The sequence below is a fragment of the Macaca mulatta genome, chromosome 4 (genome assembly GCF_049350105.2).
Source record: "Macaca mulatta isolate MMU2019108-1 chromosome 4, T2T-MMU8v2.0, whole genome shotgun sequence".
NCBI lineage: Eukaryota > Metazoa > Chordata > Mammalia > Primates > Cercopithecidae > Macaca > Macaca mulatta.
In genome coordinates, this window is record NC_133409.1 from 166,732,961 (window position 1) to 166,758,883 (window position 25,923).

Sequence of the window (25,923 nt, forward strand, 5' to 3'; positions counted from 1 at the left end):
GGGGGGACTACTGTACTGAAATCTGATAATAACTCTGCCATGGTGCTTCTTTTGAGCCACAAAGGGAGCCCTCGATGTGCCTTGCTGTGGTCATTTCCTTCCATGCAGCCCAGCCTGAGATGTGGAGACTCCCAGGCAGAGCCTCGTGTGATGCTGTGTCAGCATGAGTGTGAGGGAGCTTGTAAATCCGTGCATTTTGTTAAAACATTATCTTCCACACTGTCATTGAGGGAAGTTTCAAATCAGCTGTGAAAGAAAACAAAACCCACCCATCTGAGGCATTACTCATGCCTGGCTATTCCTGGCTTGCATGAGCCTCCCTGGCTGGTCCCTTCAGGCTCTCCGTTGAGAGCTTTCTTTGCAGTTCTTCGTATATTTTCCCAAATATGTTTATTATGGGTTCATTTTATCATCTACATTGGAAATGTTATAGATTGAGACTCAGTCACTGCCTTATTGCTGCTTTTCATCATCCCACCCACCATCCCATGGGTTAACCAGAGCAAAATGGAAGCAAACTGGATTATTTGTGAAACTATAGCAGGGAAGAAGATCCAAGTTTCTGAAACGTGTCCTGCTGAAAAAATAAGAGTGCATCAGATGTGGAGATAAAATGTCTCAATGTCGAAGGGATGCATTTATCTACTTAACACTCAGATGTTTTTCGGATGGAAGCCTCTTTCTTATTTATATTTCAGGAAAGGCCAAACTAACCTGTTCTAAGAAATTATCTCATACTGAAAGAGAGACTTCACCTCCCATTTCCCAATCCAAAGTAAATGCTGTGAAAGACCAGGAATGTAGTGCCCGTCAGCACACATCTGGGACTGTTTGTAGCCTACGTTCTGAAATCAGGGGACGCTGAGAGGCTCAAGCTTTGATACTGAAAGGAGGCCTGGTTTCCCTTCTGTTGGAATTACATTATAAGGAGAAATATTGATCCTGCATACTCAAGAATGGGCTAGGCGTGGTACCTCATGCCTGTAATCCCAACACTTTGGGAGGCTGAGACAGGCAGATCTCTTGAACCCAAGAGTTCAAGACAAGCCTGGACAACATGGTGAAACCCCGTCTCTACAAAAACTATAAAAATTAGCTGGGCGTGGTGGCATGCGCCTGTATTCCTAGCAACTCTGGAGGCAGAGGTGGGAGGATGGCTTGGGCCTGGGAAGTTGAAGCTACAGTGAGCCGAGATTGGGCCACTGCACTCCAGCCTGGATGACAGAGTGAGACCCTGTTTCAAAAAAAAAAAAAAAAAAAAACCCTGAAATTAAAAAAACATTCATCGGGGAAAAAATTGGTTTCTTAGTAGAAGAATACTAGCAAAACTCAAAATGAAAATGGAAATACTCTACTGCCAATTATGAAAAGACTGAAAATCTTGGCAGAATTCTCCTGGAATCCTCTGCCCATTTCCTTCATGTTCTCATAATTATAAAAGAAAAAGAAATGAACATTGATAAAGTTCCTGCTGAATAAGAGAATTTTTTTCTACCTCACATTTGTTGAATGCATCTCATTTTGTCATCACCCTAACCCTGCAGGGTACGTGTTATTATCTCCATTGTCTTTATTTTTTGAGACAGGGTCTTGTTCTGTCTCCCAGGTTGGAATGCAGTACCACGATCTCAGCTCAATGCAGCCTCAATCTCCCAGGCTCAAGCAGTCCTCCCACCTCAGCCTCCCGAGTAGCTGGGACTACAAGCAGGCACCACTACACCTAAATTTTTTTATTATTTTGTAGAGACAGGCCTCACTTTGTTACCCAGGCTGGTCTCAAAGTCCTGGCCTCAAACAGTCCTCCTGCCTCAGCCTCCCAAAGTGCTGGGATTACAGGTGTGAGCCACCACACCCAGCCAATTCCCATTTTAAAATGAGGAAACCGAGGCTTGGGTTCAGTAATTTGCTGTGACTCAAAATCCTTCCCTCCCCACAAATAGGGACACTACTATCAGATATCACATAGGTCATTTCCTAGGAGCTAAGGGCAAAGGGCAGACCCCTCTTTGGCCAAAGCCAAATTCTTTCCTACACAGTAAATATGGGGAAAAAAAGAGAGGGACTTAAAGCTTCACCCCAAGAGTTGAGACATTTTGAAGAAAGACTGACACAATTAGGGGAGTAGCTGGATATAGGAGTGAAGAGGGAGAGAAGTATGAAATATCAGGCTCTGGCCTATGCTTGGAGAAATGGTGCAAAACCATTAGCAGAAATGTGGAACCAGAGTGCATGCTGATTTGAGAGGGATAGTAAGTATTTCCAAGTGGAAATTCCTCCCAGGGTCTTGAGCTGAGACTGAAGTTCAGGAAGAAGAACACACCTGGATTTTTTTCTTATGCTAGGCATTATAGTTGCTCTTATTTCATCTCCACAATCTTTTGAAAACGTATTATCATCATTCACGTATTTCAGATGAGGAAACTGAGACTTACAGAGGTTAACTGCATCTTCCATGTCCACAGTGCTAGTACAGAAAATGAGCTTTGTTGTAAACAGGAGACTAACTTACTTTTTTTGCATTTCCGTTTGTCCATTAAATATTTTATTGCCTATTTAGATTGCAGTCATTGGTGCCTACAGCAGCATTATTTATCTTTCATTGGGAATTAGGGCCTTAAATTAAATCGTTAGTCATATTTTATGTTTTTATAATGTTGTAGAGATTGTAGTTAGGGCACGGTATTCTAAAAAGGAAAAGGATTGATTTAATTTATAATGAGTAATTGTATCTAAACAGTGTACTATGTGTTCTGCGTTCAAATAAGCCAGAAAGCTTCTATTTATACCAAAGGAATAAACAGCAAACAACAGACATACTTAAATTGAAAACATGAGCACATTTGAATTTTATTTTTGAATGTAGATGTAATTGACCATTTGTTCTGCAAACAAGGCTTTGGTCCAGTTTAGGGGGAAAAAAAATCAGTGCACTAGTGTGGAGTATTTTCTAGAAGAAGACAATTTTAGAGACTTAGTAAACTTTCTGAACCGGTAAGACCTGAAATGCCTCATGAAGGGAAGTGAGGCAGGGAAACTTTTAATGAGAAATTATTCCATTCACCATCTTTGCTGGAGCTGACTTGCAGGAAGTAACCTGGGAAAGAATTCTAGGGAGGAAAATATGGTTTTTGGGTTTTTTTTCTTTTTTTGAGACACAGTCTTGCTGTGTCACCAGGCTAGAGTGCAGTGGCGTCATCTCAGCTCACTGCAGCCTCCGTCTCCCAGGTTCAAGCGATTCTCCTGCCTCAGCCTCCCGAATAGTTGGGACTACAGACACGTGCCACCATGCCCAGCTAATTTTTGTATTTTTAGTAGAAACAGGTTTTACCATGTTGGCCAGGATGGTCTCGATCTCTTGTTCTCGTGATCTGCCAGCCTCAGCCTCCCAAAGTGCTGGGATTACAGGTGTGAGCCACCGCGCCCGGACTGAAAATGTGATTTTTTTAATGCAGATGAAAATAGGACCAAAGTGAAGGAGGTAGAGAAGAGGGCCTTTCTTAGAAAATAATGGGAACAACCACAGCCAGTATTTGTAGGTCTTCAGTGTGCCAGGCCTCATCTAAGTTCTTCTTATGTGTGAACTCACAGCAAGCCTGTGGGGTAGGAACTAGTATTATTCCCACTTTGGAGATGAGCAAACCGAGGCACAGAGAAATGAATTAGTTGGACCTGGTTAGTACTTAGATCAGATAAATTAATTAAGTTGCATCAGATATACACAGCTGGGGAGTAAGGGCACCAGGATTTCAACTCAGGTGGCCTAGATCCCGAGCCTATGCTGTTATCTGCAACAGCCATAGGAGGTAGTTTGAACTGGAAAGCAGTTCATCATGAGAGGTAGCATTTTTGAGGCACTACTGCCTGCCTGCATGCTAGGCACTGAATTATCTCATGCAATTCTCATAACAACTTCATGAGATAAGGTGTATTACTATCTTCATTTTCTTTTTGTTTTGTTTTGTTTTTTGCTTTTCTAAGGTGGAGTTTCACTCTTGTCGCCCATGCTAGAGTGCAATGGCGCAGTCTTGGTTCACTGCAACCTCCGCCTCCCTGGGATTATAGGCACCCACCACCATGCCTAGCTAATTTTTTTTTTTGCATTTTTAGTAGAGACGGAGCTTTGCCATGTTGACCAGGCTGGTCTCAAACTCTGGACCTCAGGTAATCTGCCCACCTCGGCCTCTCAAAGTGCTGGGATTATATGTGTGAGCCACCGTGCCTGGCCATACTATCTTCCTTTTCTTAAAGAGGAAATCAAAGCTTAGAAAGTTGAATAGGCCAGGTGCTGTGGCTCATACCTGTAATTCCAACACTATGGAAAGCCAAGATGGGAGGATCGCTTAAGCCCAGGAGTTCGAGACCAGCCTGGACAGCATGATGAAACCCTATCTGTATAAAAAAATTTTTTTTTTTTTTTTTTTTTTTTTTGAGACTGAGTCTGGCTCTGTCGCCCAGGCTGGAGTGCAGTGGCCGGATCTCAGCTCACTGCAAGCTCCGCCTCCCGGGTTTACGCCATTCTCCTGCCTCAGCCTCCGGAGTAGCTGGGACCACAGGCGCCCGCCACCTCGCCCGGCTAGTTTTTTGTATTTTTTAGTAGAGACGGGGTTTCACCGTGTTAGCCAGGATGGTCTCGATCTCCTGACCTTGTGATCCGCCCGTCTCGGCCTCCCAAAGTGCTGGGATTACAGGCTTGAGCCACCGCGCCCGGCTAAAAAAATTTTAAATGTAGCTGGATGTGGTGGCACAAGCCTGTAGTCCCAGCTACTCAGGAGGCTGAGGCTGAAGGATCACTTGAGCCCAGGAGGTCGAGGCTGCAGTAAGCTATGGTCGAGCTACTGCACTCCAGCCTGGGTGACAGAGTGAGACCCTGTGTCAAAAAAGAGAGGCAGAGGAAGTTGAAAGACTTTCATAAAGTCACCAGTTACCAAATGCCAGTAGCCCGGTCTAACATGACACTGAAGTCAACCATGTGCTTCCTGCTCAGGAGTCAGAACTATGCTATCAAGTGTTTATGTCTCTAAATGTGAAGAGGGAGCAAGGTGTTTCTTCTCTTTAGTCTGTGACCAGCTGCTCACTCTAACCTCCCTTCCACTGCATGTCCGAGGCGTACTGCCTAGAGGAGGATTCCCATCTTCCCAGCCCCTAAATTTAAAAATAAATTAAATAGGCCGAGCGCGGTGGCTCACGCCTCTAATCCCAAGCGGTGGGTTACTCCCACTTTGGGAGGCCAAGATGGGCGGATCACCTGAGGTCAGGAGTTTGAGACCAGCCTGGCCAACATGATGTAACCCCATCTCTACAAAAAATACAAAAACTAGCCAGGCGTGGTGGCGCGCGCCTGTAATCCCAGCTACTCAGGAGCCTGAGGCGTGAGAATCGCTTGAACCCAGGAGGTGGAGGTTGCAGTGAGCTGGGATCACGTCACTGCACTCCAGCCCTGGCTACTCTGTCTCTAAATAAATAAATACGTACAAATAAATTAATTAAATAAAAGAATATAGGACCGCCCTCACACCTCCTGCCGGATGCAGTCGATCTGACAGTGTGCCTCATTCAGAGGGTGTTGCCTACATCCAGGGAGAGTATCAGGGTTTTTTTTTATTGAATGAATACCTGATTAAGTTAATGACGCTGAGCCGGGGGAGGAGGAGCAGTCTGGCAGCCCAGAGCTGAAGGGTTTCTGGCAGCTCATTCAGTGTCCTTAATGTTCCACTGGCTTTGTGCTGGGCCGCATGTGAGCCCCAGGAGAGGCTGCTGTAATTACTCAGCTTTTTTATTGAAAACAGCTGCAGGTCGCGAGTCATCCCATTGTCCGTCTTGCTGGTGATTGGAAACAACTCGGGGCCATCTTGGGCTCCACTACACTGCAGCCTCATTCTGAAGTCAGTGGAGGTAGAAAGTAGGCTTCCCACTTGCTGGGCTTTTCAAAATGAACCATTCATCTTTTGAGGGTCAGAACTCAGCCACCCATTCACCGAGTGTGAGTCATACCCCTAGTTTTAAAACAAACATTTATTGCAGAGAAAATTCTTATCTTGGCCGATGTGTACAGCTGATCTTGTCCTTCCTATGATTGGTTTAGGCTGGTTTCAACAAAATTGTTGTCTTTGTAAATACACACCTCTTCCGGTAAATCCAGAGACTACCGAAGCGTTTCCTTGAGATTGAGCCTAAGAGAATCTGTAATTAGTTTTGGATAATTGGATGTGAATGTTTAGAGGCCTTCCCATATAGCACGTGTCTTTAACATCTCACACAGTATATTGTACTTGTCCTTCCTGATCCAGGAAGTAACAGGAGTTAATAATCTCACATGAGAAAGTATGTTAGAAATGAAATCTCTAGGGGCAGATTCTTTGCAGACACATTATTTTATGTCCCTCCATCACAAGCTCAGTTTTTTATCATCACATCCAAAATCTAGAAAACGATCCAGAAATCCTTTGCCTTTTAATAACCAGCTCGTAGGGAAGACAAACTGCAAGAGATCAACACAGGATAAGGACAGTAACCAACAAAGGGTGGACAACACCCTAGAAGCCCAAGGGGTTGTGAACTTCAGTCTATAAGCAGCATCGGAGTTTATGGTCTAATGAGGAAGACACATGAAAACAAGGATTGCAGCAGTCCGAAGTAGCTTTGCTGAGATTTTAGGAATGATTGCCTAAGGAAGTAGCAGTTAGTGGACCCACTGTATTAGTCAGGGTTCTCTAGACAGACAGGGCTAGTAGGATAGATGTATATGTAAAGGGGAGTTTATTAAGGAATATTGATTCAGATGATCACAAGGTCAAGTCCCACAATAGGCCACCTGCAAGCTGAGGAGCAAGGAAGCCAGTGGTTGACCAGTCTGAGTCCCAAAACCTTGAAAGTAGGGAAGCCGACAGCTCAGCCTTCAGCCTGTGGCCAAAGACCCAAGAGCCCTGGCCAACCACTAGTGTAGGTCCAAGAATCCAAAACCTGAAGAACTTCAAGTCGGATGTTCGAGGGCAGGAAGCATCCAGCACGGGAGAAGGATGAAGGCTGGAAGACTCAGCCAGTCTAGTCCTTCTACGTTCTTCTGCCTGCTTTCATTCTAGCCTTGCTGGCAGCTGATTAGATTGTGCCCACCCCGATTGAGGGTGGGTCTTCCCCTCCCAGTCCATGACCCAAACGTTAATCTCCTTTGGCAACACCCTCACAGACACAACTAAGAATAATACTTTGCATCCTTCAATCCAATCAAGTTGACACTCAGTATTAACCATCACGCCCACCATGGTGAAGGCATTCGGGGGTGGCTGGTGTTAGCCTATTTGGAGCCTTGGGGGATAGTCGAGGAAACGGTTACTGAATGGTGTGTGGATGAGAATGATGGAGCAGGGTGCTAAGGAGGCACAGAGGAGAGGCAGAGGGTATGGGGTTGGAGTGGGGAGAGCCTTAAGGAGGTGACATGGAAGGAGAGACCTGAAAGATGGGTGAGGCCAGTGCTTCTGGAAGTGTGGTTCCTGGATCAGCAGCATCAGCAGCATCTGGGAACTCCAGGTGAATGTGATACGCACGCTCAAGTATAAGAATCACTGCATTAGAAAACAGGTGACGGTGCATTGCAGAGGAGCAGTGGCTGGTGTGGAAAGTACTCTAACAGAGCAGAGGGAACATATACCCAGAGGCCTGCGGCAGGCGTATTTGAGACTTGATCAGGACACAGCCACCCACACCCACTGGTTACGAATTATCTGTGGTTGCTTTCAGCCTGCAGAGGCAGAGCTGAGTAATTGCCACAGAAGTGTATGGCCCGCAAAGCCACACATTTTCACGAGGTGGCCCATCACCAAGGTTTTCCAGCCCCTAATTTAGAGGGTGGAGCTGACATAACCTGGTGACAGAATCAGGGGAGAAGAGGCATACAGGGATATCGGCCAGCTTTCAGTCTTCCGTGAGCAATGACATGACAGAGCAATGACACTAAGATGCTGCTGCTTCACTTTTTACAGCTCACAGTCCCCTTTGCGGATGTGAGAAAGGCCATACAGCTTTAGCGGCTGAAGGATGCCCTGACGTCCAGTCCTGGAATACAGGCTAATGCCAGCAGGTATCTCAGAGATCCTTGTAACTCCAAGCAGTTGAGGGAATGGGGCGCTGTGTCATTTCAAAACAGAAATGCAGTTTCTTCACAAACTTTTAAGATCATGACCTACTTATTTTTAAAATTTTTGACTGATGACAAAATATGCATAATATGAAATTTACCATCTTAATCATTTTTATGTGTACAGTTAAGTGGCACATTATTGTTCAGCCATCACCACCATCTCTCTCCAGAATGTTTCCATCATACCAAACTGAAATTCTGAACCTGTTAAACAACTCCCATTGCCCCCTCATCCCAGCTCCTGCTAACGCCCGTTCTATGCTGTCCCTGAATTTGACTCTTCTAGATTCCTCTAGAAGGGGAATCATATGATATTGTTCTTTTGTGTCTGGCTTCTTTCACTTAGCATAATGTTTGAAGGTTTATTAATGTCATAGCATGTAACGCGGAATGTCATTCCTTTGTAAGGAGAGGGGGATGAATAATATCCCGTCATATGGATATACCACATTTTTAAAGTTTATTCATCTGTTGATGATCATTGGGTTGTTAACACCTTTTGGCTCATGTGCACAATGCTGCTATGAACATGGGTGTGGAATATCTGAGTCCCTGCTTTCAATGCTTTGCAGTAGATACCCAGACGTGGAATTGCTGAGTCATATGGTAATTCTATATTTAACATTTTGAGGAACTGCCAAAATGTTTTCCATGCAGCTGCATCATTTTACATTCCCACCAACGATGCATATAGGTTCTAGTTTCCCCATCTCCACCAACACTTGCTATTTTCCATTTTTCTTTTAAAAAAAAAAAAAAGAATATAATGTCCATCTTAATGAGTGTGAAGTGGTATCTCATTGTGGACATAGCATATAATTTTAAGTATGATTAAAGGAGGTTAGAACACAATTTTTGTGTTAGCAAAGTGGGGGAAAGGATTGGCTGCTGTAATTAAAATCACTGAGACAGACTGGGCTCAGTGGCTCATGCCTATAATCCCAGCACTTTGGGAGGCCGAGGTGGTTGGATCACCTCAGCTCAGGAGTTCGAGACCAGCCTGGCCAACATGGTGAAACCTCGTCTCTACTAAAAATAAAAATAAAAATAAAAATAAAAATAAAAATAAATAGCCGGGTGTGGTGGCAGGCACCTGTAATCCCAACTACTTGGGAGGCTAAGGCAGGAGAATCGCTTGAACCTGGGAGGTGAAGGTTGTAGTCAGCCGAGACTGCGCCCATTGCACACCAGCCTGGGTGACAGAGCGAGACTCCATCTCAAAAAAAAAAAAAAAAAAATCACTGAGACATACTGCCAAGGACAGATGGAGTTAGGGGGCTTAAAGATTCTCTATACCAGCCAGGTACAGTGGCTCATGCCTGTAATCCCAGCACTTTGGGAGGCTGAAGCGGGCAGATCAAGAGGACCATCCTGGCTAACATGGTAAAACCCCATCTCTACTAAAAATACAAAAAAAATTAGCCGGGCCTGGTGGCAGGTGCCTGTAGTCCTAGCTACTCGGGAGGCTGAGGCAGGAGAATGGCCTGAACCTGGGAGGTGGAGCTTGCAGTGAGCCGAGATTGCACCACTGCACTCCAGCCTGGGTGACAGAGCGAGATTCTGTCTCAAAAAAAAAAAAAAATCCTCTATACCAGAGGTTCTCACCTCTGGCTGCACATTAGAATCCCCTGGTGCATTTCCTAAAATGCCAGTGGTGGTCCCAACTGATTCTTATTCAGTTGGTCTGGGGTAGATCTGGACACAGGTGTTGGTTTTAAAAGCTGCCTGGGTGAGTCTGACGTGCTGTCAGCATTGATTTCTTATTCTGCAGGTGAGAGAGTATGGCCCTAGTACTAAGGCTATGAGGGTTCTGGTCTCTCAGCCAGAGCTGCTGCTACTGATACACCATTATTCAGCATGACCACAAACACAGTGAAACCAGTAGAGTCCCAGGTTCATGTGCATCCTCCTCTGTATTCTGGAGGAAGTATGTCCCCAAAATCTGGAGAGCCAAGTGCAGGAGCCAACTCCTCCATTTGGTCTGTTGGGATGTTCAGTATTCAATGACCATGGTAGATTTCTAGTAAGTCAGTTTCATTCAGTTGCCTGAGGATATTAAGACACCAGAAGTTAGCTGATGTGTTCCCCCCATTGTTCCAACACTTTGAACTCTGTACCCCAAAAATTGATCCACTCAGTGCTTCTTACACGTGTGTGTCATTGGGTAGATTTCCACAAGCAGGCTTTCTCTGTGGCCTTTGGCCCCGGTGACATTACACTGAGTAGTATATATCCCTGTTCCTTTCTGTACTACCCATCTGCCTGTTCCCCGGCCACAGTTTTGGGGTACACCAATTTAGATTAACCTAATTATTGTCTCACAAGGCATTCTTATCCCTGAACGCTGATGGATTTTATTTCAACGTTGTTATATTTTATTACTTGGCCTATTTAAGTGTGTGACCATCACTAGCTATAAGAAGGTGACCAACTACAAAGTTAGAGAGAGCAGTGCCTGCAACACGAATTGCAAGTTCAGAGGGTTTCCCAGACCACCCTCCGTTTTGATAATTCAGTAGAAGGACCCACAGAACTCACTGAAAGTTGTTCTACTCATGTTTATAGTTATTACAGGGAAAGGATACATGTTAAACTTAGCCAGGGTAAGAGGCATATAGGGGAGGTCTGGAGGGGTCCAGACATGGGGCTTCTGTTGCCCTCTCCCCATGAAGTCATGAACAGCATTACCTCCTCCCAGCCATGATGTGTGACAGTACCCCTGGAGAATCGGCAACCAAGGAAGCTCACCTGAGCCTCAGCGTCTAGAGTTTTTATTGGAGCTCAATTGCTACTGTCCTCATGACTGACCTCTAATCCCTAGGCCCTCCTGGAGGTCAGGCAAGTATCTTACATTATTCATTCCTCTGAGGTTGGAACGTATACCTCATGGCCCAAAGCCCCCATCATAAATCACATTGTTACTCTATCCAGTGGCCAATCTCCCCAGGCAGATAAACATACTCCTTTGAGGCAGGATATTCCAGAAGCCTAGAGAGCACCTCCCTACAGGTGGGGGCAAAGGCCAGACCTCAGTTTGGATGAGGTTAAATTCTTCACGGCTGAGCACAGTAGCTTATGCCTGTAATCCCAGCACTTTGGGAGGCTGAGGCGGGCAGATCATGAGGTCAAGAGATTGAGACCATCCTGGCCAACATGGTGAAACCCGGTCTCACTAAAAATACAAAAATCAGCTGGGCGTGGTGGTGTGTGCCTGTAATCCCAGCTACTCGGGAGGCTGAGGCAGGAGAATCGCTTCAACCCGGGAGGCAGAGGTTGCAGTGAGCCAAGATCGTGCCACTGCACTCCAGCCTGGTGACACAGTGAGACTCCATCTAAAAAAAAAAAAAAGTATTCACTACACACTAGTGAACCCACTACACAACCCAAGAACTAGAACCCAAGTTTTCATGTTGGGACTTTTTGTGTGTTCTTTCTGCCCTTTTTCAGCCATGTAATCTTAGGCAAGTGACTTACACTCTGAGCTTCAGTGTCCTTGTCTTTGAAATGGGGTGATCATATGCTAGTTGTCACTTATATGTAAGGCATTGGTGTAGCCTGCACAAAGTAAGCAAGTAAGCATGGTGACTTGTCCTGCCTGCTGTGCCTTAGGGTGCCTGGGTCTCAGGAGGTCTTGGGGTCTTTGCAGTCGAGAGCATTGAATTGTGCAGTGTCTCAGTGACTGAAACCACCATAGAAGGGAAGCCAGTGTGTGACACCTGGAGGAACAGCTGGTTAGTTTATGAATCATCTGGAGGCGTTGGCTTTCCGTTCATTCGGACACACCAAGGACGATGAATCGTTTAAGACCCTCCCAGAGTACCTCAGTTCCCATGAGACCTTTTTCCTGACTTGATGGAGAGTTTTATGTTCTCTGTTGTAGACTGGGGCTGTCTAATGTGCTGGAAACCCAGCCCCCTGATGACTGGCAGGATCCAGCCTAGGCCTCCTGGAGCAGTTGCTGGCACTTTGCATCGTGTTGTGTGGTGAAGCTCGTGAGTGTGTGTGCGGGTAGACAGCTGGCAGCCTTCCCTGCGGGATGTGGAAGGAGGATTCTGCATTTCCCCACCATGCGTCTTGGGAATTACTCATCCAAAAAGTATTGTGGAAAAGCAGGCAGAGTGAAACACGGAGGCATTGCTCTTAACCCTTCCCTGGAAATGCCACCCTTGAGGTTAGCGTCTGAGCTTTCTGTTGATTCTGCTTGTGTTGAATTGCCTTCCTTCTTGTTGGTGTGCATAAGGGCCTGCACACTGGGCACTTATAAATATTATCCCGTCTATCAAATAAAGAAAAAAATGAACTCTCAAACACCCATCACTTCCTCTTTTTCTATCACAGGTGTGAGGAGAAAACAGATGTTTGAAAGAATTGATTGTTTGAAGGTGTTGTGTTGATTACATCATGGCCAGGAGAGATGAGCAACAGATAAGTGTGGGTGATCACTGAGAATTCATGAGGAAATGTTTATTGAATTATAACTACGATGGCAAACATGTACTGAGTATGTGTTATACTAGGCACTGTGCGCATTAATTTTTCCCCATTTTACAGGCAGAGATTACAACTTTACACATTGTTGAAATGAAATTTTTGCCTCGTTAAACTGGGGCACATGTATAATTGTGAGTAAAATTAAAATTTTATTATTATTATTTTGAGATGGAGTCTCGCTCTGTCGCCCAGGCTAGAGTGCAGTGGTGCGATCTCGGCTCACTGCAACTTCTGCCTCCTGGGTTCAAGCGATTCTCCTGCCTTAGCCTCCCTCATAGCTGGGACTACAGACGCCCGCCACCACGCCCGGCTCATTTTTTGTATTTTTAGTAGAGACAAGGTTTCACCGTGTTATCCAGGATGGTCTCAAATCTCCTGACCTCACGATCCGCCCGCCTCAGCCTCCCGAAGTGCTGGGATTACAGGCGTGAGCCACCGCGCCCAGCCAAAATTGTATTTTTAAAAATGGATAACAGGCGGTTTGAGGTAAAGCCAAGGTTTGAACCTGTGCTCTACCTACACCGTAGCCTTCTGTAACTACAATTCTGTGTGTCCTTAGTAGTAATAGCAGTAGTAGTAATATTATTGATCTATTATCATCATTGTTAGTAATAATAATATTAATATGTATCTTGATATTCTAAATAGGACAGTGTATGTGAATGCTTCATGCATTGTATAGTGAGATCTATCACAGTGGTTGTAAGAAACATTCAAGTGAGAGTCAAAGTGACAGGTTCTCATCCTCCTGACCCCAGTTCTAACTGTGTTACCTTGGCCAATACTTTTCAGCTTCTTGCATCAGTCTCCGAAATAAGAGAATGAAGAGGGCCCACTTCCTCTCGCTTTGAAACACGTTAGTCTGGACTGGGATGAGAACCGCTAACTCCAGGCAGTGTGGAAAGCGCCTGTGTAACTGTCCCCACCTTCAACCAGAGTGGTGGATAAACAGAAACGTGGGTGCCGCCGGGTAGCTAACCTGGCCTGCACTATGCTTTAAAGCAAAAACGTATTTGCTTATGTATTGAATCAGGAAAGGTCTTGACAGAAAGGCATTTCCAGCTTTTCTTAAAAACTCCAACTCAACCTCTGTCAGACAATTCATTTGGGACCAGCTTGGATCCAGATGGTTATTTTTCCATCTTGAGCCTTTCCAGGAATTCCGGCTCGGGCAGGCCGCCAGAGACACTGGCTACACAGCCACTGCAGCGCGTTTTCCATGTGAGCCGGCTTCTAGGGATGGCCCAGCCCAGCTGTGGCCCCGCCCCTCCTCCTTCCTCATCCAGGCCGATCCTCCAGCACTCACAGACCTGTGCCATGAGCCACCAGGGGGACCCCAGCCACATGGCCGATGTCCTGATGTTTCCAGGGGTGGCAGAGCTCATGAACTGCACCCCCAGAACTCTCACCTGCTCGCTAGGAATAGCAATGGCAGAAGCCAGGAATCTAAGAATTGATGAAGCCTGGCCTTCCATTATGTGGACAGGTAGTAGCAAATCACTCAGCCCCACTTAGGGATAAGGGAGACAGCAATTTAACCACGTGCCAAGAAGACAAGGTCAGCAGAATGGCAGCCAGTGCAGCTGTGTGTCTTGAGGAATTCTTTCCAGCCTCCCCTTCAGGGCACTTAATCGAAGAACAACTCCACACTGGACGCAGAGCTACCCAAGCCAGCAAGCACCCAAATAAGACTCTTATTTTTGGTGGATTTAGATTTTTTAATCATTGCTTCAAGTATCGTCGTATCCATTGCCAAAAAAATCTATAGATGCACGGAGCCCAAAAACACGACTATTTGTGGTGCTGATAATACAAGTAGTGGGGCTGCTTTTCTCCTGCCTTTCCTTGACCCACTGTAATCCCAGCTGGCAGTGGTAGTGGCAGATTTCCCCCCAACCCACCACCCCCAGGAAGGTCTTGCCTCAAAGAAAAGGAAAATGTGGTATGTGCTGCTGGCTGCCACGGACTCAGGGGAGCCTGCGCCAGGTTGCAGGCTTGAACTTGCTTCTTGTGACACTAGAGGGAGAGAGCTTGTTTCAAAAGCATGTTAGTGCTCTCAGTTCCTCACGTCTGACCTGTGCCAGAGGCTCCTTCTGCAGTCTCACCGCTCCTATAGCCTGGATCACAATTGGGTGGGTGGTCTTGAACTTGGCTGCTGGGCCTGAGGTCCCCTGCTTGTTTGCTTGGCAAGTACAGACATCCTGACCGCTCTTCCTTGGTCACTGATCAGTCTCTTCCTTACTGAACGTCTCACCAGCTGCAGTCCTCGATTAGTGTCAACATGGTGCAGAAGCCCCCTAGACATCTTTTCCCCTACTTATTCCTGTGCATTCTGTCCCTTTTCTACATGAAAAACAAATAGGCGTATTTGCTATGAGGCTGCCATCGCCATAGCCAGGATGTGAGTGTCAGCCGCATCACGGTTGGGTAGACCGAGAAAGTGATTTCCGGTGCCGGTTCTACCTCTGACTATGTGGCCTTGGGAAGGCCTCAGTGTCCTCATCTGGAAAATGGAGATGATAATACAAACCTCACGAATTTGTTGTGAAGAGTAAATGAGATACTGAAGTAAGGTTCTTGGCATGTATAATAATAAATGATCAATAAATGGAAGATAGTTGGATTAGTTTCTCAGGACTGCCATAATAAACTACCAAAACACATGGTGGCTTAAAACAGCAGAAAAGTATTCTGTCATACTCCTGGAGGCTTGAAGTCTAAAATTAACATGCTGGTGGGGCCGTGCTCTCTTCAAAGGCTCTGGGGGAGAATCTTTCCTTGCTTCTTCCAGCTTCTAGTAGCTTCGGATGATCCTTGACTCGGGACTGCGTCATTCCAGGCTCTCTGCCTCTGCCTCCACATGGCCTTCACCTCTGTACATCTCACATCTTTCTCTGTCTTTCTCTTAGAAGGACGTTTGACTGAATTGAGGGCCCACCTGGACCATCCAGCATGATCTCATTTCCAAATCCATAATTATATCTGCAAAGACCCTTTTTCCAAATAAAGCCATTCCCAGGTTCTCAGAGGGTATAACTTTTAGGGATCTACCATTCAACCCACTGTCCTTGCTTATTCATGATAAAAATTAACATATATACATTTATCTATGTTTTATGTCCTTAGGCCCTCGTGTGCACTTCTTCTAGCTTGGATTATGAGCTTTCATTTCTTGCTTTTTCTCTTCTCACTCATCACACTTCTGTGAAGAGCAAGATCCCATCTTCCAGGGGTGCAGAACCAAGAAGGGAAACTCGAGCGCGTTGGGGTGAGGCTCTCAGACAACATCTTCTGCAAAGTTGTGCCAGGTCCCAGCTCGCCTCTCTGGTGGTTTCTGGCCTGGATGTCCCTAGACAGGGCTTTCAGTCCCCTTCAGCAGCCTCCTCATTTTGGACCAAGAGCCTGCCCCGTGAAACTCCACGCTAGATAGACATGGAAGAGAAGGTCAATAGTCAGTTTCCACTGAGGACACAGCAAGAAGAAACTGTGATAGTAGGCCGGGATGACAAGCCAGCCACCTTGACACAGAGTGGAATCACAGTCTCAGAATGTGCCTAATGGCAAAAAATGTAGAGTAAGTAGCTCCAACACCCAACCAGGGCAGGGACCCCTACCCCATATCCCTGAGTTTCTATCCTGACCCTTGGGGTGACTCAGAGATCCCTGACTCATGAGGCAGCCCAGTCCATGTTTAACAATTCTCATTGCTTCCTAATGCTGCAGCTTTTTCTGTCCTTCCTCGGGGCACTCATTCCCAGTTGTCTCAGCTGTTACTCACCTGCTTGCCTCCAGACCCTTGCGCAACTGATCCCTCCCCACAGACATGCCCCATCTTTCCCACATGCCTTTGCAGCAGGATTTCAACTGTGGCTTTACCCGTGCCATCTGTTATTGCAGTATTTATTCCTTTATTCTGAACATTGTTTTCTTTCTCTTTTCTTAGACAGGTTTTTGCTTTGTCACCCAGACTGGGGTGCAGTGGAGCAATCATGGCTCACTGCAGCCTCAACCTCCTGGGCTCAAGAGATCCTCCTGCCTTAGCCTCCTAAGTAGCTAGGACCACAGATGTGAACCACCACGCCTAGCTAATTTTTTTTTTATTTTTTTTAGAGACAGGGTCTCGATATGTTGTCCAGGCTGGCCTCAAGCTCCTGGGCTCCCAAAGTGTTGGGATTACAGGTGTGAGCCACTGCACCCAGCCTGAACATTTTTAAATGAAGCTTATAATTACTACAACTTTTTAAGAACCCTACCAAACAGTTGTTCATATTGAGTGTATAGTCAGACAAAAACTTCCTGGGCTCTGTCATTGAAACCATTATTAAGCCAGATCTCTTCAACCCTGCTACTAGGCTAATTGAGCTGTTGAAACCAAGGGCAGGCATTTACATTTGTTCTCATTGATCTTAATTTTCCTGGTTCTGTACCATCACTTCCAGCTTCTTAAGATATATTTGAATCTTAATCACAACGTTTATCCCTTCCAGCCTTCTGTTACTTCCAAATATGATAACCAAAACACTTTATTAGTGTTGAATAGAACAGAACTAAAAAATAGTTCTGGCATACCATTTGCTTCACGCTGACATTGAACAATTGAGGTCCCCATCGTACATACTAGAAATGGAATGAGTGTTTGATGAATGAATGTGTGATCCACTTTGGGGGTATGCCTGTTCAGTCAACCATAAAGGCATCTAATTATAGCTATCATCCAACCCACCTTTCTCCATTCTGAATACTCCAAGCATGTCGGATTTGGACCTGTTTTTAATGCTTGGCCAAAATGAAGTGCCTTCTGCCAGTGCACCACACAGGCCTTCCAGTTTAGTGATGTAATAAAGCTGGAAGGAGATTGGTGAGTCAGCACTTTGAGAATCCTCGCTGTGCCCGGGTCACCTCTGCCTTCACAGCCAGGTATTCTGCCCTCTTCAGTGTTTGCATACATAGTGTTTCCAGTCCTGGCCCAAGCTCATCAGCCTGCTCTTCCTCTTCTTTAAAGCTGAAACTGTGCCCTGTTTGTCCATAGACATGCAGGCCAGGCAGCCATGGGTTCATTCAAACTGAGAAACACAGGATTGGGGGTGTAGGCAAAGCAACCCATTTTCTTGCCCTAGGTTTGAGATGTATTTTTAGGACTTTATATATCAAATTCTAAGAGCATCTTCCATTCCGAGCAGTTAGCTGCTATTTACTGGACTTGCAGTCAGTGAGCATATATTCCCCACATCCCTAGCACAGAAGCGTCTCGTTTTCCTATCACTTCTCAAGCAGTCTGAATCCATGGTAATAGCAAAAAATTTCTTGAAACTAAATTATAGCAAAGATATAAGTGTGGAGCTTCCTTTGTTAAATTTCATTTTTCTTCCTGGGAATGATTGAGTTGTGTATAAAATTTATGGTAATAGACTTTTTAAAGTATATTTCTCTGCAGTTGTTTAAAGAACCAGAAGAAAAGTGGCATTTGTCATTTACAGCTGTATTGGGTTTAGATGACCCCAGAGGAACCAGGGGAGCATCACCTAAATATTAGCTGTTTATCTCCGAAGCCTCATCAACTCTGTGTTTACGTACAACACCTAGTTTGGTTTCCTGGTGCCTGCTCCATTAGAAAGAGGCTAGAGATATTTAATTTACTTAAGAGTTTAGCAGTAGAAAATGTAATCTGATAGATACTAGGATTTCTCAAACCTTACTATGCATATGAATCATCTGGATATCTTGTTAAAATGCAGGTCTGGGTGGGGCCTGAGATTCTACATTTCTAGCGAACTTGCAGAGGATGCTGATGTCACGGATCAGAGGACCACACTTCGACTAGCAAGGCCTTATACCACTAGGCTAAAATTAGAAATTATGATAGAGAGATAGCGTAGCTCCAAAGTGGCTTAAGATTAATGTATTCAGAACGGTGATTATCAGGCAAACCATAGGTAGCAAACTCTAAATACATTTGTCTTGATTCATCTATTAACTCCCCCTCTAATTTCCCTTTTCCAATAGTAATGTTTAAACAGTGCGATCTGTGTATGTGGCTCTCTGGTAACTTGGCATTGATATAATTGTGCATGGCCCCATGTTTGGAAGAAATCTTTTTGCTGTGGCAGGTGCTTCCAGAGATAAACTCCTCGGGGGCCCCGGGAGGGCGATTCAGGACACAGAGGCCAGTTGTCTGCAACTGGAGACTCTAAGAGCAGAAATCCCACTTTCCATTTTTCTTTTTTCTTCTTTTCTTTTTCCCTCTTCTTTATTTTCCAGATCTACTTTTCCACCTTCATAAGTTACTTCTCTGTTCTTTCGTCCCATAATCACTCAAGAGACCAGGAATGTGGTGCCATCCTGGGGCGCCCTCTGGTGGTTCATCGAAAATACAGCAAGACTCGATCTCTACCCTAGGGTTTCCCCTTATCAGTACTGAAAGCTTACGGGGGGCCCAGAGAAGGGACACGTACCTCAGCGTTAAGACAGCCCGGTCTGCTCCGTGCTGCACTGCTAAATAGTCCTAAATGTAGGAGGAGGATGGGCGGAAATTTTTAACAGATTGGCCCCCGGTCGCTGCAGCTTCTGTCTTAATCATTGTGTCCTTGATTTCTCATTGACAGTCTCTGGAAAAGATGCTGTTTATCAATGGATAACTTTTCAGAAGAATAAATTTGGATTTGTGTGTTAAGGCCGATATATCTTAGCAATCATTTAGCAGAAGACCAGCCCAGTGAGTTTTCAGGGCCTACTAAACCGATGTCTCTCAAATAAACAGTATAATTAAACCTGAGCACTACTGAGAACCAAGTCAGCATTCTCTTTCAAATTTACGAAAGCTGGCTTCCCCAAGAAGCACCTTCAGAGGAGTTTTCTAGTTTTGTGTATTGTGCATTCAATTGTACAGGCAATGTTACATTTGCATTGCTAATAGACCCTTCCTGAATGTGTTTGACATTTTACTTGGCTTTGAAAGGACTTTTATGCCGCTGCTTTTTCTTCTCTAGTGCTGCCTTGGGCTAATTAACCTATTCCCTTACTGGCTGGGCCTACTATATGCAAATGTCCTCATTTTGCATTCTGACATATCACTCTTGCATGAATATCCCTCACGAAACCCTGTGGGGTTTTATTGGATCAGTGCTACAGGAGGGCCAGCAGGGGGCGCCTGGACCGGTTCTCTCTGAGTAGGTCTCACGCATGAGTTTTCCTTTCTGGTTGGTATGGAGATGTGGGAGCGTTTTGGCATTCCCTTTCTTAAGAGTGATTCTTGAAATTTAAAAATAAAAGTTCATTATTAGTTCTTATCAGACAGTCAAAAGGGGCAACTTTTTTGATGCTTTTGTAGTTTAATTTTTTTTTTTTTTTTTTTTTTTTTTTTTTTTTTTTTTTTTGAGACGGAGTCTCGCTCTGTCGCCCAGGCTGGAGTGCAGTGGCCGGATCTCAGCTCACTGCAAGCTCCGCCTCCCGGGTTCCCACCATTCTCCTGCCTCAGCCTCCCGAGTAGCTGGGACCACAGGCGCCGCCACCTCGCCCGGCTAATTTTTTGTGTTTTTAGTAGAGACGGGGTTTCGCCGTGTTAGCCAGGATGGTCTCGATCTCCTGACCTTGTGATCCGCCCGTCTCGGCCTCCCAAAGTGCTGGGATTACAGGCTTGAGCCACCGCGCCCGGCCAATTTTATTCTGTCATTGTAATTGATTTGCAAGTATTGAGTGTAAATCATGTGCTGTGCTTTTTACAAGGGAAGGCTGTACAGAACACAGTTATTTGAGCCTTACAAAAACCCTAGGTTGGCGGGGCACAGTGGCTCACTCCTGTAATCCCAGCACTTTGGGAGGTTGAGGCTGGTGAATCATTTGAGTTCAGGAGTTCGAGACCAGCCTGGCCAACATGGTGAAACTCCATTTCTACTAAAAATACAAAAATCAGCCAGGCATGGTGGCAGGTGCCTATAATCCCAGCTATTCAGGAGGCTGAGGCAGGAGAATCACTTGAATCCAGGAGGCGGAGGTTTCAGTGAGCTGAGATCACGCCACTGCACTCAAGCCTGGGTGACAGAGTGAGACTCCACTCCATCTCAAAAAAAAAAAAAAAAAAAAAAAAAAAAAAACCACCTAAGTGACATTACTCCTTCAACACTTCATTTCTTCAGCATAAGTGTTTTAGGTTTTTTTAACCTTATTTTTCATTTCCATCCCAGTCTTTAAGCTCCTCTCTTGTCGTATGAGAAATTCTATTCTTACTGAAATGTCCTTTGATATTGAGACACCAAATTTCTAAACCTCTGCCTTCCTAGATATCTGCTCACAAAACATTAAGGATTGAGAACTTTCTGTTGTGTCATTTGTCATTTCACTGTGATGTTCATTGATGATGTTGGAGCAAAACCAACAAGGGCCATTAAATCATTGCCCCTTCCAAGCCAGGCACAGTGGCTCACGCCTGTAATCCCAGCACTGGGAGGCTGAGGTGGGTGGATCACTTGAGACCTATTCAAGACCAGCCTGGCCAACATGGGAAAACCCCACCTCTACAAAAAGTACAAAAATAGCCGGGTGTGGTGGCATGCACCTGTAGTCCCAGCTACTTGGGAGGCTGAGGTGGGAGGATCACTTGAGCCCAGGAGGCACAGGTTGCAGCGAGCCGAGATCACGCCACTGCATTCCAGCCTGAGCAACAGAGCAAGACCTTGTCAAAAAAAAGAAAGAAAGAAAGAAAAAAGAACAAAATCACTGCCCCCTCCAAAAAAAATTACAAATTAGGAGGGCAGAGGAGAGAAAGGGGGTTGTGTTTCAATAGGGATTTCACTGTTGCTTCAGCATGGACAAGGATTGAATGCTGAAGGCTGCTACTTTATTGTGTTTGTTTTAAAATCAGATTATTGGCTAGACACAGTGGCTCACGCCTGGAATCCTAGCACTTTGGGAGGCCAAGGAAGGAGGATTTCTTGAGGCCAGGAGTTCAAGACTAGCCTGGTTAATATAGCAAAACCCCATCTCTCCAAAGAAATAAAGAAATAAGGAAAATCAGATCATTGAAAAGACAGTCTGGATGTGAGATACCAAAACCCAAGGGTGTGGAGTTCCCAAAGCCCAATCCCACAGGCTCTCAGGATCACAGCACGTGGTGCTGTGCATACCTACAGCTGCTACCTGTAGAAGCAATTACATCTGCTGCTTGCTAGCCTGCTTCATGGCAGTTCCACTGATGTTCGGCCTCTTGTCTGTTGGGCATTGGTTTGCCCACACAGCAGCGGTAACTCAGACTTCAGTGGTTAGTAAGAGACTGAGATACTTGTCCATAAGAACTGGCTTCAGGGTCACCGTTTGTATGTCCAGGTTTGAACACACTGATCTGATCTATCTGAAAGAGCTGTTGTTTCTAGTGTTAATGGTGAGTTGTTCCTTTCCAAGGAGAAAGGGGACAGTGTGAAGGAGAACTTCAAAGTCAACTTGGAAAGGAAGAGAGAGACGGACAAACCAAGCATGTAACCCATTAAGAAAACTTTCAGTGCACTAGCCCTATTTTTGTATGGTATTTGTGTTTTTTAACCATAGTCAAATTCAGTTTTTAACAGTCTCACTCTGTTATCATATTAGTGACTGTACTGGGAATACTTTTGAAACTTGCAGAGAACAGGATTCTTTCTGGCGGCCCCTGCTGAGTTGGCGTGTGTGTGTGTGTGTGTGTGTGTGTGTGTGTGTGTGTGTGTATCGGGGAGAGGAAATCGTAGGTCCAGTATGGACCCAGAGCTAAGGGGAATCTTGGAGAGTAGTGGCTCTGGCAGATGAGGATTCAGAAATCAAGTGCAAGGACTGTTCTGGACTTTCAGTGCTAACCTGCTTTTTCTCAATGCCTGGCTCTGAGGGCAGGGTCCAGCTGGTGTCATGCTTTCCAAAGGCTTCATTTTATTTTCCAGCCAGGCGAAGGAGAGGTGAGAAATGGAACCAACATTTCTGAAAAGGAAATTTAAGAACTGCATCATCTACCCTCTGAAAAGAAAAGGAGAAAAAAAACAAAGGAGAGAGGATATTGAGAACATCTTAGGGGAGTTGTTAACTCCATTAAAAAATGTGTGTGTTAGAATGTTCACTTGCCCAGTGTCTTCATAATCTTCCTTTGCGATGTGCAGCTGCCATGGCTAGTGTTTTTTTGTTTTGTTTTGTTTTAATTTGATTTGTTTTGGTTTGGGTTTGGTTTTAGAGACAGAGTCTCACTCTTTTTGCCCAGGGTGGAGTACAATGGTGCAATCTCGGCTCACTGCAACCTCCGCCTCCTGGGTTCAAGCGATTCTCCTGCCTCAGCCTCTCAAGTAGCTGGGACTACAGGCTACTATTACACCTGGCTAAAATTTTTTTTGTATTTTTAGTAGAGACGGGGTTTCACCATGTTTGCCAGGATGGTCTCAATCTCCTGACCTCGTGATCTGCCTGCCTCGGCCTCCCAAAGTGCTGGGTAGTGTTTTATCTGCTTCAGTGCTTGGGGTAGGATTGGGTTTGGGGAGTTCACACTGAGTCCAGGGCCTAGTCTTAATCTTGCCAAAGATGTTCTTTCCCCGGTGCTCATGTTCTGATGTCCTTTCCCTCCTTCCCTTTCTCCTCCCTTTCCTTTTCCCTTTGTCACTGCCCTCTTCCCTTTCCCAGCATCCAGAGCTGCTGTTGGCGGATTGTACCCACGGGGAGATGATTCCTCATGAAGAGCCTGGATCCCCTACAGAAATCAAATGTGACTTTCCGTTTATCAGACTAAAATCAGAGCCAGCCAGACAGTGAAACAGTCACCGTGGAGGGGGGACGGCGAAAAATGAAATCCAACCAAGAGCGGAGCAACGAATGCCTGCCTCCCAAGAAGCGCGAGATCCCCGCCACCAGCCGGTCCTCCGAGGAGAAGGCCCCTGCCCTGCCCAGCGACAACCACCGGGTGGAGGGCACAGCATGGCTCCCGGGCAACCCTGGTGGCCGGGGCCACGGGGGCGGGAGGCATGGGCCAGCAGGGACCTCGGTGGAGCTTGGTTTACAACAGGGAATAGGTTTACACAAAGCACTGTCCACAGGGCTGGACTACTCCCCGCCCAGCGCTCCCAGGTCTGTCCCCGTGGCCACCACGCTGCCCGCCGCGTACGCCACGCCGCAGCCGGGGACCCCAGTGTCCCCCGTGCAGTACGCTCACCTGCCGCACACCTTCCAGTTCATTGGGTCCTCCCAATACAGTGGGACCTACGCCAGCTTCATCCCGTCACAGCTGATCCCCCCAGCCGCCAACCCCGTCACTAGTGCGGTGGCCTCGGCCGCCGGGGCCACCACTCCATCCCAGCGTTCCCAGCTGGAGGCCTATTCCACTCTGCTGGCCAACATGGGCAGTCTGAGCCAGACGCCGGGACACAAGGCTGAGCAGCAGCAGCAGCAGCAGCAGCAGCAGCAGCAGCAGCAGCACCACCTCAGCAGGGCTCCAGGGCTTATCACCCCGGGGTCCCCCCCACCCGCCCAGCAGAACCAGTACGTCCACATTTCCAGTTCTCCGCAGAGCACCGGCCGCACCGCCTCTCCTCCGGCCATCCCCGTCCACCTCCACCCCCATCAGACGATGATCCCACACACGCTCACCCTGGGGCCCCCCTCCCAGGTCGTCATGCAATACGCCGACTCCGGCAGCCACTTTGTCCCTCGGGAGGCCACCAAGAAAGCTGAGAGCAGCCGGCTGCAGCAGGCCATCCAGGCCAAGGAGGTCCTGAACGGTGAGATGGAGAAGAGCCGGCGGTACGGGGCCCCGTCCTCGGCCGACCTGGGCTTGGGCAAGGCAGGTGGCAAGTCGGTTCCTCACCCGTACGAGTCCAGGCACGTGGTGGTTCACCCGAGCCCCTCAGACTACAGCAGTCGTGATCCTTCAGGGGTCCGGGCCTCTGTGATGGTCCTGCCCAACAGCAACACGCCCGCGGCCGACCTGGAGGTGCAACAGGCCACTCATCGCGAGGCCTCCCCCTCCACCCTCAACGACAAAAGCGGCCTGCATTTAGGGAAGCCTGGCCACCGGTCCTATGCGCTCTCACCCCACACGGTCATTCAGACCACACACAGTGCTTCAGAGCCACTCCCGGTGGGACTGCCAGCCACGGCCTTCTACGCAGGGACTCAACCCCCTGTCATCGGCTACCTGAGCGGCCAGCAGCAAGCAATCACCTACGCCGGCAGCCTGCCCCAGCACCTGGTGATACCCGGCACACAGCCCCTGCTCATCCCGGTGGGCAGCACTGACATGGAAGCGTCGGGGGCAGCCCCGGCCATAGTCACGTCATCCCCCCAGTTTGCTGCAGTGCCTCACACGTTCGTCACCACCGCCCTTCCCAAGAGCGAGAACTTCAACCCCGAGGCCCTGGTCACCCAGTCCGCCTACCCAGCCATGGTGCAGGCCCAGATCCACCTGCCCGTGGTGCAGTCCGTGGCCTCCCCGGCGGCGGCTCCCCCTACTCTGCCTCCCTACTTCATGAAAGGCTCCATCATCCAGTTGGCCAACGGGGAGCTAAAGAAGGTGGAAGACTTAAAAACAGAAGATTTCATCCAGAGCGCAGAGATAAGCAACGACCTGAAGATCGACTCTAGCACCGTGGAGAGGATCGAAGACAGCCATAGCCCGGGCGTGGCCGTGATACAGTTCGCCGTCGGGGAGCACCGAGCCCAGGTAATGTTGGCCCGGGTGGCACAGGGATGGGACACCACACCGCAACGCCATCGTCATCTCCTGGCAAGACGAATTGCTTCTATGAGGCAGGATTAAGGGTTCTCAGGTACACCTAGACCTTAGACTCGGCCTTTCCCAACTGCGTTCTCTAGAAAAAATAAGCCCCACTTCCCCATGACCTCTGCTGTGTGTAATGAATTGATCTCCATGCATGGAAAGTGGGGCTAGTTATGGAGTCCTTGAGACAATTCAGAAACTCACCACTTTAGTTGTTTCTTGAATTCTGTGGTCAGGATGAGGAACCCCGATTAGGAAAGGCTGCTGGACATCAGGTCCTTCCAGCGGTCATTCTGCACTTTTTCCTACCAGGAAAAGACAGAGGATGCCGCTGGAGTGAGTGGATTAGGTGCTGAAGCAATCACATCCCATTGCAACATCCATGTTTTAAAATGGATGCTGGGTGCAGTGGTATATGCCTTTGGTCCCGGCTACTCCAGAGGCTGAGGCAGGAGGATCACTTGAGCCCAGGAGTTCGAGGCTGTAGTGAGCTATGGCTGAACCTGTGACTATCACTGCACTCAAGCCTGGGCAACATAGCAAGACCCCGTCTCTAACATATATATAATGTCTTACTATTATTTAG

General features: G+C 46.9%; 2 protein-coding genes across 2 annotated transcripts in view; both read left to right on the top strand.

Moving 5' to 3' along the window:
• Nucleotides 1-25,923, top strand: part of ATXN1 (ataxin 1) — a 280,578-nt gene that overhangs the window by 233,727 nt on the left and 20,928 nt on the right. Inside the window, exon 4 of the mRNA XM_028847819.2 lies at nucleotides 23,249-25,280. Coding sequence (XP_028703652.2) covers nucleotides 23,409-25,280 — 1,872 coding nt within the window. The 5' untranslated portion in view covers nucleotides 23,249-23,408. The remainder of the gene's footprint in view (nucleotides 1-23,248; nucleotides 25,281-25,923) is intronic.
• Nucleotides 23,288-23,832, top strand: LOC144340561 (uncharacterized). The gene has a single exon (XM_078000931.1). It carries the CDS (start codon nucleotides 23,288-23,290, stop codon nucleotides 23,375-23,377), a length of 90 nt encoding a protein of 29 aa, XP_077857057.1. The 3' UTR covers nucleotides 23,378-23,832.

Excerpts from the sequence above, each read along its gene's own strand:
- LOC144340561 (XM_078000931.1), top strand. The coding sequence starts at position 23,288 with ATGATTCCTCATGAAGAGCCTGGATCCCCTACAGAAATCAAATGTGAC.